Source organism: Elgaria multicarinata, chromosome 5 (genome assembly GCF_023053635.1).
Source record: "Elgaria multicarinata webbii isolate HBS135686 ecotype San Diego chromosome 5, rElgMul1.1.pri, whole genome shotgun sequence".
Lineage (NCBI taxonomy): Eukaryota > Metazoa > Chordata > Lepidosauria > Squamata > Anguidae > Elgaria > Elgaria multicarinata.
In genome coordinates, this window is record NC_086175.1 from 6614363 (window position 1) to 6626708 (window position 12346).

General features: G+C 49.7%; 1 protein-coding gene across 6 annotated transcripts in view; it reads left to right on the plus strand.

Moving 5' to 3' along the window:
* Nucleotides 1-8683, plus strand: part of TSC22D1 (TSC22 domain family member 1) — a 74932-nt gene extending 66249 nt beyond the window's left edge. For 3 of the 6 annotated variants that reach the window (XM_063125936.1, XM_063125937.1, XM_063125940.1), the window contains 2 exons: nucleotides 4983-5034; nucleotides 7315-8683. In XM_063125936.1, the coding sequence (XP_062982006.1) occupies nucleotides 4983-5034; nucleotides 7315-7572 (310 nt within the window). In that variant the 3' untranslated portion in view covers nucleotides 7573-8683. Of the gene's footprint in view, nucleotides 1-4256; nucleotides 4606-4982; nucleotides 5036-7314 lie in introns of those variants that run through there. The other 3 variants (XM_063125939.1, XM_063125941.1, XR_010025448.1) reach the window with 3 other exon arrangements.
* The last annotated feature ends 3663 nt before the right edge of the window (nucleotides 8684-12346 follow it).

Genomic DNA, 12346 nt, shown 5'->3' on the forward strand with positions numbered 1-12346 from the left:
CTCCTCTTGCCCCTTCAGCAGAGGCTGGAAAAGAAGAGGGGTAAGAAAGACCCCAGGTCTGTTTCAGACCCTGAGCTTTGCTACTTTGGGGGTCGAGCAGTCAAGTGTGCGAGCAAGATTAAGCAAGTGCTAATCCTGTCTTGTCTCTCTCTTGCTCACCCGGGCACAGTGACATGCAGATTGGGCCCATGATGTGGGCAGTGCATCATAGAATAGCCTCCCCTGATCTGGTGTCCTCCAGATGTGCTGGACTGCTACTCCCAGCAATCCCTGTTATCCATCATGCTGGCTAGAAATACTGGCAGTTGCAAGACAGCACCAGGTTGGGGAAGGTGAGTATAACGGGCTGCCTCTGAAGGAGCAGCTGCCCCGTTCGCTCACCTTGCTTTCCTTCCAAGTGACATGGTGGTAGGGATTGGGCCCAACAAGCCCCAATCCTACACACCACCCACAGAGAGACAAGAAGTGTGCAGGCAAAGGGGGCAACTGTTCCTCCCAGGACCAGGCATCTTTTGCTTTCCCCCTTCCTCTCATCCACATCAAGGGTAAGCAGGTCACTGACTTTTTGCTCCCTCTGGACGTCCCTGCTAAGCCCAGTCCCTTCTGCATAACCAAAAGGTCCGCGCGACCACCTCTGCTCTGGATCCTTGCCCCTCTTGGCTAATAAAAGCTAGTAGGGATGGAACAGCCAGCTGGGCCAAGGAGGTGATTAATGCCTCTCTATGAGAGGGAGTGGTCCCAGACCGTCTGAAAGAGGCAGTAGTGAGACCACTCCTGAAGAAAACTTCCTTGGACCCGGAAAATCTTAGTAACTACAGGCTGGTAGCAAATGTTCCATTCCTGGGCAAGGTCCTTGAGCGGGTGGTGGCAGGACAGCTCCAGACACTTTTGGATGAGACTGATTATCTGGATCCATTTCAGTCGGGTTTCAGGCCTGGTTTTGGCACGGAAACAGCCTTGGTCGCCCTGTATGATGACCTATGTCGGGAGAAAGACAGGGGGAGTGTAGCTCTGTTGATTCTCCTTGATCTCTCAGCAGCTTTCGATACCATCAACCATGGTATCCTTCTGGAATGTCTGGCTGAGCTGGGAATGGGGGGCACTGCATTGCAGTGGTTCCGCTCCTACTTAGCAGGACGGCTCCAGAAGGTGGTGCTTGGGGGACATTGCTCGGCCCCGTGGACTCTTCAGTATGGAGTTCCACAGGGATCGGTCTTGTTCCCCATGCTGTTTAACATGTACATGAAACTGTTGGGTGCGGTCATCCAGAGTTTTGGAGTGCGCTGTCATCAGTACGCTGACGACGCAGCTCTACTGCTCCTTTTCAACTTCATCAGGTGTGGCTGTGGATGTGCTGAACCGGTGCTTGGCTGCGACAATGGACTGGATGAGGGCTAATAAACTGAAGCTCAATCCAGACAAGACTGAGATGATGCTGGTGGGTGGTTCCTCTGATCGGATGGGGGGTGTTCAACCGGTTCTGGATGGGGTTGCACTCCCCCTGAAGGAGCAGGTTCGTAGCTTGGGGGTTCTCCTAGAACCATCTTTGTCACTTGAGGCACAGGTGGCCTCGGTGGCACGGAGTGCCTTCTACCAACTTCGGTTGGTGGCCCAGCTACGCCCCTATCTGGACAGGGATAACCTAGCTTCAGTTGTCCATACTTTGGTAACTTCCAAATTAGATTACTGCAACGCCCTCTACATGGGGCAGCCTTTGAAGACGGTCCGGAAACTGCAGCTTGTGCAAAATGCGGCGGCCAGATTGATAGCTGGAACAGGAAGATTTGAGCATATAACACCGATTCTGGCCCGCTTGCATTGGCTGCCTATATGTTTCTGAGCACAATTCAAGGTGCTAGTTTTAACCTATAAAGCCCTACATGGCTTGGGACCACAATACCTGATGGAACGCCTCTCCCGACATGAACCTACCTGTACACTGCGCTCAACATCTAAGGTCCTCCTCCGAGTGCCTACTCCGAAGGAAGCTCGGAGGATGGCAACAAGGGAGAGGGCCTTCTCGGTGGTGGCCCCCCGACTGTGGAATGATCTTCCCGATAAGGCTCGCCTGGCGCCAACGTTGTTATCTTTTCGGCGCCAGATCAAGACCTTTCTCTTCTCCCAGGCATTTTAACAGCATTTAATAACGTTAAGTTTGTTTTAATGGACCCCAGAATTGTTGTTTTAAATGAATACTGTTGTTGTTTTTATACTGTTTTTATGTTTTTTAAATTTTTTGTATACTTTTAATGTCTACTATTTTTAATTGTTGTAAACCGCCCAGAGAGCTTCGGCTGGGAGGCGGTATATAAATGTAATAAAATTAAATAAATGAATAAATAAATACATAAAAGAGAGGTGATGAGCAAGGTGGTAGAGAACTGCAGAGCACAGGTAAGCAAGCAGACAGCTGCAACCCTCACTTGCCCAAAGCTTGGAGAAAGAGAGGCTGAACAGTTAAGTGGAGACAGAGGGTGCTCCTACAAAGCGCCGCCAGTGCTGCTCACCCCTCTTTCCCAAACTCTCTGTGCCTGGGAGATTTGGTTTGCTGGGCAAAATCCCCACCACCGTGCTGCCCAGAGGAAGAATTCTGGTGAGCAAGTGAGGGCGAGGTGGTTGCTCCTTCGGTGACCAGGCTTGCAGGCTGCATTGCCCAGCGGGTGAGTGAGCTCTCTCTAAGCAGCACCATCTGTGGTAGTGCTCTTACAGGGAGAGCAGAAATGCAGGGGCAGTTGCGGTCTCCTCTAGTTTGCACACTCACCCTCCCCCAGAAGCATGTCCAGAGAGAGGGGAGTGTGAGAGGAAGCAGCAACGCCTTGAAGTCGCATCTCAAAATCTCTCCAGACCGGAAGGATGGTTGCTGCTCCCTCTGATCGCTCGTCTGTTCTTGCCCTCCGCCATGCTCTGCTTTCGTACCCACATATTTGGCTGATTCAGCAGGAAGAATTTGGCCTAGCCGTCCGGAAGGAGCAAGTGAGCAAAACGTGGCTGCTCTGTAAAAGAGCCGTTGCCACCTTGGCCTGCTCACTCGCACCGAGTGATTTAGACAGTTGAGCTAGGTGAGCCCCATCTCCACCACCAGGTCACTTGGAAGTGTGAGGTGTGGGAATAGGTGTGAGTGAGAGGAGAATGGCCCAGCCTGTGTGTTGCACTGCCCCGAAAGAGAAGACCAGTGAGCAGGCAGAGGCAGCGCTCCTGGCCCTCATCCTCCCTGCTGTGGTGCCCGGAGAGGAGGGAGGAACAGCCGCTTCCCTGCTGTCCCACCCCCAGAAGGGGAAGAACTTTGAGGAAGAGGAGGGGCTGCCTGGGGCTGCCTGGCTAGAGACCTCCCCCCTCCTCCCAGCCTTTTTCCAGCTTGGGCTGCTGGGTGAAGGAAAGGAGGAGAGATTGAGTGTACTGTTTGCCTCTCTTTGGCAGTTGGCAGCTTTTCCTGCGAAGTAAAAATAGCCCCTTTTCACAGCAGAGTTTTATGCAATTTCAGTGGTTTTTTTTTTTTTTTTTTTAAACTGCTATGCCTCAGGTAGCATCTTGTTCCATGTAAATCTATTTTGGTCTCTAAAGGGCAGTGAATAATAATAATAATAATAATAATAATAATAATAATAATAATAATAATAATAATATAGAAGCTGAAGGAGACAAAGTAAAAATATAGGTCTCCTATAAAAGCAGTAGCAGCCAGATTCCTTGGGGGCGGGGGAGGCCCTGGCTGTGTCCCTTAGAAATGTCCCCCCCCCTCTAGAGCATCACCTTTTATAGGCCCCTAGGTGGCGATCTTGGTGTGGCGAAAGCCCCTGGTCGGGGGCCAGGGCTCCTATCGGCGCGTCAAGAGAGCCGCCGCCTCTCCCCCACCCCGGGTTTCATTCCCAACGTCCAAAAGTTGGGGCGTGTGTTTCGTTTTGCCTTCTGCCGCCCCCCCAGCATCCTTGGAAATGTGCCCCTTTGGGGTCGGGGGTGAGCCGGGGGGGGGCGGTTGTGCTCCCCGCTTTTCTTTTCTTTTGTGGGGAAGAGGGGTGCGTGTGCGCGTGTGGCAGTGCCGAGGGCCCCCTTCCCTTCGCGGACTGCGTTTTTCGCGCTGACGTTTTTACGCACCGGTTTGGCTCCTGCCCAAACTGGCTTTTGATGGTTCCAGCGGGGCTGCTGAGGCAAGCAGGCAAGGGGGCGTGTCCGAGCGGCCAGCGACCAATGGGCGCTGCTCTTTTTGCATGTATTATGCAAGAAGGCTGGAGCCCCCGCCAGGTTTTCGGTCGGCGGAGCAGGCAGGGGAGCGCTGGTCACCGGCGACGGGCAGGCGGCGGCGGATTTTGCGCAGCGGCATCAGCATCTCCTCCGTCTCCCCGGGCTCCTTCGCCGTCCATCCTGCCGCCCGATCCACCAGCCCTGCCCGCCCGCTTCCCTCTGGCGCAACCGCGGGGCACCCCAGCCTGGCCGAGGGTCCCGCTGCCTTTCCGCTTTTCTCCCCCTTTTCCGCCGTTGCATGACTGCCCAATGGTGTAGGAGGCAGGTGGCAATGGATCTAGGAGTCTACCAGCTCAGGCACTTCTCCATTTCCTTCTTGTCATCTCTGCTGGGCACCGACAGCTCTGCCCTCAGGCTCGACAGTAGGTAAATAGTCCAGGGCGCCCCTTGCCCGAGGCGCTGGCTGGGATTTGCGGGGGGCCCGCATCGCTTCCTCCCCCCACCCCACCCCACCCCCGGTGTCGCAGTAGTGCCGGGGGGTGGGTGCTATTGTCCGGCGGGCGGGCAGGGCGCTCTGGTTTGACATCCCGGCACTGCCGCTGCGGCTGCCCGCATTATGTAATTCCGCTGCCATCTTCCTGGCTTATTTGGGGGAGGGAGAGGGGGGGGCTCTCGCCTGTTCGTGTGTGTTGCGGCTGCCTTCGGTGCTCGGGTGCCCCCGCCCGCGTTTCCCCTCTCGGCGCCCGCTAACGTCGTCTCTCTCTCCCCCCTCCTCTCCCCCCACCCCCGTTTGTGTCTTGCAGCTCCTCCGGTGCGAGCGTCGTAGCGATAGACAACAAGATCGAGCAAGCCATGGTAGGTGCACCTCCCGGTCCCGGGAATGTGGCGGGGAGGGGGGGAGGGCAGGGCTGCAGCAGCAGCGCCTTTCCCCTATTCCTGCGTTATTTCAGAGAGCTGCCGGGTTTTAGCAAAGGCGAAGCGCGTGAAGGCGACACTCGCCCGCGCTTACACACGCACACACGCAACCCCCCCCCCCCCTTTCCTCACACGGACGCGAGGATGGCGCTCCGGCTCCTGACCCTCCATTTAATCCTGCAGGCACTTTGGGCAGGGAGGCGGATTGGGAAAGTGCATTGACTCTTCTCGGCTCAGTGTTGAGAGAATGAGGAGTCTTCGCTCTTGTCCAGGGATGGCATCCTTCCCTTCCCTTCCTCTCCCCTTCCCCCCCCCCCCCCCCAAAGTAGGTGGAGTGAGGATCGGGCTCGATTTTGATGAAAAGCATTTGACTTTTCTTGTGTCCCCCCCCTTCCCTCAAAAAAACAAGTTATCCCCCCCTCCCCCCCCCCCGCTCAGTTTCCGCTTTGCCTTTGCGCTTTTGTTGCTGGAGAACTGCGTGGAGCTGTTCTCACGGGATCCTCATCTTCTCCCTCTCCTCCTCCTCCTCCTCTGTTGCTAGGCAAACTCTGAACTATAACTCCCGGCTATAAATAGCCCAGCCCGCTGATTGGCTGAGCCTCTCCTTCGAGGCGGCCTGCTCTGGCGGGCCTGACGTCACCAAGGGTTGGTGGGGAGGGAAATGCGGCAGCCAGCCTTGCCCTCCAAGAACCAACTAGCTGCAGCCGGTGCTCGGGGGGGGGGGGGCAGACCAGGCAGGCAAGGAGTATTGCGGGGATGATGGGCCTATTAATGTTGCAGAGCTTTGTGCCCGGCCCCGGGGGTGTGTGTGTGTGTGTGTGTGTGGGAGCAAGCACAGTGCTTGCGGGGCTTATGTGCATCCCTTCTGAGCATATCTCCCAAGAGGTGCTGGGTTGGCCCCACGGACAAGAAGGGGGAGGGGGTGCTCTGCCAAGCCCAGAAGCAGTTACCATTGGGGGAAGGAGAAATCAGACTGGGTGAAAACACGTGCCAGTTTTTGACCGATATGAACAATGTAACTGGAAAGGTCGGCTACATTTTCCCAACAGAAGTGCAATAAGACACACCTTAAACCTTGCTTCTTTTGTATCCATCCGTTGCTTTTTAAAATGCAGCAGCGGGGAATGTAAATTGTATCCTTCCATGCCCTTGCCCCTTCTCTTGCGTGTATATTCCTGCTGCTTACCTTGCGTGTGTGAATGATCTGTCAGGCCGGTGAGCCCCTTTTCATAGGGGACAGTTGTGTTCAACCCATTCAGAGTTGCACTGAGGCCCCTGATCCATCTGGCTGGGGCAGTTGCAATGCTTGGCATTTCCTTGGCAGGTTTGTGGTTCCGACCCCACGTTTGCCAACATAACAGGGATGATGTGGAGGTGAGGGGCGCTTATGAGGTCATTCAGAGAGCAGGAGAAAGAGATGCTTAACTCCTCTTGTACTCGCTGGCTCGGCCCTGCTAATGCCACTTGTGTACACACAAGACCCTACTGTGATCTTCCTTTAAATCTATCTATCTATCTATCTATCTCTATATATTGGTTATGTCACTAAACCTAAACAGGACAGGCATCATGAAGTTCCAAGGACTAGACTAGACTATATCCTGTAAGCCTTGCAATACTGATTGCTTTGCCTGAACTATGTGACACTAGAATTGTGCAAACCGAAAAGTTTAAGAATATTTTAAAAATGAAAAAAGACCTCCCCTTTGAGGTTGTGGAAGGGGGGGGGGAACACAGTGTATACATGTCCAGGGACTCAGCTGATGGAATGTCTCTGAAAATCACAAGCAGTGTCGAGTTGTGTCATAGAATCATAGAATAGTAGAATTGAAAAGGGCCTATAAGGCCATCGAGTCCAACCCCCTGCTCAATGCAAGAATCTACCCTAAAGCATCCCTGACAGATGGTTGTCCAGCTGCCTCTTGAAGGCCTCTAGTGTGGGAGAGCCCACAACCTCCCAAGGAAACTGATTCCATTGTTGTACTGCTCTAACAGTCAGGAAGTTTTTCCTGATATCCAGCTGGAATCTGGCTTCCTGTAATTTGAGCCCGTTATTCCGTGTCCTGCACTTTTCAAGGATTTGAAGAGTGCTATGATGTCTCCCCTCAATCTTCTCTTCTCCAGGCTAAACATGCCCAGTTGTTTCAGACTCATTCTAGAACTGCTTGCCATTGCTGCTTTGCCCCTTTCTGGAATCTTGACATTCTTTATCCTTTTCAGGATCTTGTAAAGAGCCATTTGATGTATGCTGTAAGAGAGGAAGTGGAGGTCCTCAAGGAGCAGATCAAAGAGCTAATTGAGAAGAACAACCAACTGGAGCAGGAAAACAACCTTCTGAAGACCCTGGCCAGTCCGGAGCAGCTGGCTCAGTTCCAAGCACAGCTGCAGACGAGTCCTTCGCCTCCTTCCTCCCAGCCACAAGGGACCACTCAGCAGCCTCCACAGCCAGCGCCACAAGGCTCAGGGCCTTCAGCGTAGCCTGCAACGCCTTGGGCATAAGTACTCTGGACTCTGCCGAGGCAGGACTGCCGGGAACCCAGCATCGCCCGCTCCATCACTGCATGCTGCCACCCAGTCGGGAAGACTCTTCTGTGCCCTGCGTCCAATAGTCACAGGATGTTTGCTTTTCCAGTATTAAGCTGTTCATCAGGAGTGAGGTGGTTGAGGGTTTCTCTTTTATCTTCTTCAGTTGGGGGGAGGGTCTCACAAATGTTCAGGGAAATTGCACAAATGCACTGGGGACTCGAGCAGCTTGTGCAGGTGGCTGCTAAGACACATGGATCGGTGTGCCTGAAGCTTTTTTCCTTAAGATCGTCCTCCCATACATTGTCGCAATTAATGCAAGTGCTTTTAAGCATGGAAATATGAAGAAATCGGCTGGGGTGGTGGGAATGAAGACCCATTCTCCAGCATTCCACCAAGAAGCCAAATCAACGACTGATGAAAAAGGACCTTAGGAAATATGGAGGGAAGTAATTGTTGGCTTTCAATGCCTGAAATCTTAAAATGCAGATATGTGCTCATTGTTTTCTGTAGCCAAGGATGGGTGCAAAAGTATTTCTAGGAAGAGAGCAGGTAGGTGACACGTTGATGTGACATAGGATCCTAAAAATGAAGGTTTATTTGCTTAATGTATATTTGTGTATTTAGTGTAATTACTTTGTAAAATAGGAACTGTAACTACTCGTTAAGTTGTACAGAGTGAATTTAAAAGGATGAATTGAACAAGTTTGGATAGGGTTTTTTAATTTTATTTTTGATGCTACATGAATAAGATTTGCATCTATACAGCTCTTCAGAAATTGGCTGATTGATGCTGTTTATGTAAGTTCTGAAAATTGCCTTGGAGCTGAATACCTTGAAGTCAAACTCTGTTCACGATAATTCAGTTTCATGCAGGGGGGAATCAGTCCCCAAGAGCAAAATTTAAAAGCAATTTCTCATACTTTTTTTGCATATGACCTGTATAGTAGTATGCATATGTTCCTGTGCATGTTCTTGACGGGCGGGAAGGAAAATTGTAAAATGTCAGTATATTTAACTATTGCACTTCTCAACTTCCAATAAAGCATAAAATGTTGATTTAGAAGCTGTGGTTTGAGAAGAGTTGTTACTTTCCACTTCTAACTTCCAGGGGAATCTAATCTGATAAAGCACTTTGGTTTTGAAAATCTATTTTAAAGCATGTTATGTGGGGGCATGGGGTGTTAATGTGTTTTAACAATGACGAATTTAGGCATTTGCCTTTTTTTCAAACAAAATATTGTCTTAGGGTATGTCTACACCATGCCTTATCCCAGGGATCATCCCTGTGCCTCCAAATGACGCACAGGGGATCCCGTGCGCAGGGAGGGATGTTCCCTCCCTTTCCCCGGGATAACTGGGATGGCTTTTACCCCGGTTTTTCCCGCAGTCTCGGGATCGTCCCGAGACTGCACGTGTGGGCAGCCATCCCAGTTCCTCGTGAGTAAACGCGAAGAGACAGGAACCAGGCATGGAGCTTTTCAAGAGCTCCGTCCCATCAAGGGGGGGGAGTGGGATCTTTAACAAAAAAAAAACAACCCTAATCTTTTTGATGGAGCACTCGTGCGCTCATCTTCAACAATAATAATTTTAAAATGGCGGGCACGACATCCTTCCTCCCAGGACGTAACGCGCCGCGTGTGGACTGAGGGGGAGGATCTCGCGATCACCATATTGCGAGATCCTGCCCACCCCCTGGTGTAGACATGCCCTTGGTAAAATGAATGCAGAGATTGATCGAGACCAGAAGGGTATTGGTGGGAGCTAGTGTTGCTAATCTTACGCTCTGCTTTGACACAACCAGGTAAAAAGCAGCTTATTCTTACAAGGAAACTGTCTGCCCTCCACTCTTGTTTTCGGCTCTCTACTCTGCAGCCTGAGCTGGCTGGTGAATGATCAACAGCATCCTTCAGAGCTGAAACGGCAGCGACTGTTTCTTAGCAACAAACTATCTGCGCTGCTTCATGTGACTAATGGCCTGTTTGTGCTTGGTAGCCCGTAAGAGTGTGGAAAGTGCAGCTGCTGCTGCTGCAGCTTTCTGAATGGATCATTCAGCTGTCTTAAATGGATTGGATTTTAACTAACAGTAGTAATAACGGTTGGCACTTCTAATCACAGCGCTTTGAAGTGTTCAAAGTTCTTTGCATACATCATTTGATGTAATCTTTACACTAGCCCTGTAAGGTAGGACAGTAATATCCTGATATTGCTGATGGGGAACGAAGTCTAAGAGTGCAGCTTATCAAAGCCCATGCAGGGAGTTCATTGCTGAGGTGAGATTCCAGTAGAAGACCCTTTGATTTGTAGCTCAAAACCCTTAGTCACTATGGCTGAGCTATGGACTTAATGTATCACCTGTGTCCCTTTAAAATCCTGTTTCCCATTCTCCTTGACTGCCTTCTGTGGATTAGGATGCTGTCCGCCTTCAGAACCCTGCTTAACAAAAATGGCAATGGGCATTTGTTTGATCAAGGCTAGCACAGCCTAGTTGTCTGGGGGATACTGGAAGTTGTAGTCTACCAAATCTGCAGGGCACCAGGTCAGGGAAGGCTGTGCTGGCACATGTAATAGTTGCTACTGTTGTGATTAAATTGTTGTTTCTGAAACCACTTCCTAAGGGGGGAAAACGCCAAAAAGGTTGCGAAAACTCAACGATGAAGAATCGTGTCAGCTGGAATTAAAGTGGCTCTTTCATTTCCATTTGAGTCGAACATTTCAGTGCTTTTGGCATTTGTCCTGTTTGAAAATTTTAAAGTTATCCACCTCCAGACAAAAATGTCCTACAACTCCTGGCATATTAAACTTTTGGCTATTTATGTTTCCTCAGAAAGTATAGGATTGGAACCATTAACATCTTAACTTTACTACAATAGCATTTGTCTGAAGTTTCCATTGATCATAACTAATTAATCTTTTAAAATTTATTGTATTTTTCTGCAGCTATTGAAACATGCTTTTTTAAAATTGATTTTAAGTCAGTTTAGGTATGGGCAGGCTACCACTTATATAGCCAGAAGAATTAAAGGCTCAGATATTTTTGAAACGACATAATTTTGTTTAAAATGTGTTTAATTTTTTAGTGTTCAGATATTTGGCACGTGTGTGTGTGTGTGTGTGTGTGCACGCATGAAGACTCCCATGTCAGTTGCTTTTTATAGTTCTTGCATTGAGGTTGTGGAACTGTAAAACCAAAGTCCTCATTTTCATTCCCTCTGAAGTGGTTTTGTGACTGGTGTAAATCTTCCCTCTATGCATAGCAACGGCTCCGTAATGCACTTTTGAAAAAGTGCTGTAAGCTGGGGAATTTCATTTCAGTTATTATATTTCTACACCGCCACATAGCCGAAGCTCTCTGGCTGGCTGGGAATTGTGGGACTTGACAAAAAGAAACAACCAGACTGCTCATTACACTACGCTTTTCCCCTCGTTGTAAAGGATTCTTGCAAACTACAAAGTCCAGCAGCTGTAAGGTTAATAGCAGCCATGTTTTGTTTTGTTTAAAAAATGTTGATTAGATTTATATACAGCCCAATTGACAAATGCCCTCAGGATAGTTTACGACCATAAAACCTCAAAGCAACAATAAGATAACAAATGTAGAGCCGGAGAAAGAGACGGTGCAGCACCTGCCTGTATTGAGACGGACTCTCTCTCTCAGGATTTCCCCTTGTGTGAGCGGAGGCAGGAAAGTCTCTAAATGTGAGTCCAACATTCTGTTTCCCACAGCAGGAAGCTCAAAGCAGGGGCACAAGGGAATTCCCCCCCCCCACACACACACACCAGCACCTGATGTGCACAAGGAACGATCTAAGAACTGCTGATAAACCATCCTCAAAACTTGGCAAGTCCTCTTTTTTAAAAAGACTTTCAGGGTGTATCCTATGCAGGTCCAGACAGAAAAATGTTCTACAACTCCTAGCGTGCCCCAGTCAACATGGCTGGCTGGCGGATGCTGGGATTTGTGGGACTTCAGTCCGTGATCAGGTTAATCTTATATCATAGAATCAGAATAGCAGAGTTGGAAGGGGCCTACAAGGCCATCGAGTCTAACCTGCTCAATGCAGGAAACCACCCTAAAGCATCCCTGACAGATGGTTGTCCAGCTGCCTCTGAAAGGCCTCCAGTGTGGGAGAGCCCACAACCTCCCTAGGTAACTGATTCCATTGTCGTACTGCTCTAACAGTCATGAAGTTTTTCCTGATGTCCAGCTGGAATCTGGCTTCCTTTAACTTGAGCCCGTTATTCCGTGTCTTGCACTCTGGGAGGATCGAGAACAGATCCTGGCCCTCCTCTGTGTGACAACCTTTTAAGTATTTGAAGAGTGCTATCATGTCTCCACTCAGTCTTCTCTTCTCCAGGCTAAACATGCCCAGTTCTTTCAGTCTCTCTTCATAGGGCTTTGTTATTTGCTCTTGCTCTACGTTTCATTATTACTTCTAACTTTGTGACCCTGAGTTCTGTCATTGCTGCTCTCCAGTGTACCTAGAATTTGGGTTTAAATTTATATTTTGTGACTTACATTTTTAGCTAGTTCTATCCCAATGGTTTGCGACAACTAAGTCTACCTCAATCACAACTACCAAAAGCTTATGTAGGCAATGAAATCAGAGAGCCATGCCACATATTAGACCTTGTGTGATAATTTTGCAAGTTGTGATGAACAAGCAATAGTGTAATATCCAATAATTACAAACATATGTAATATGCAGAGGGGAAGGTAGTTTTGAAA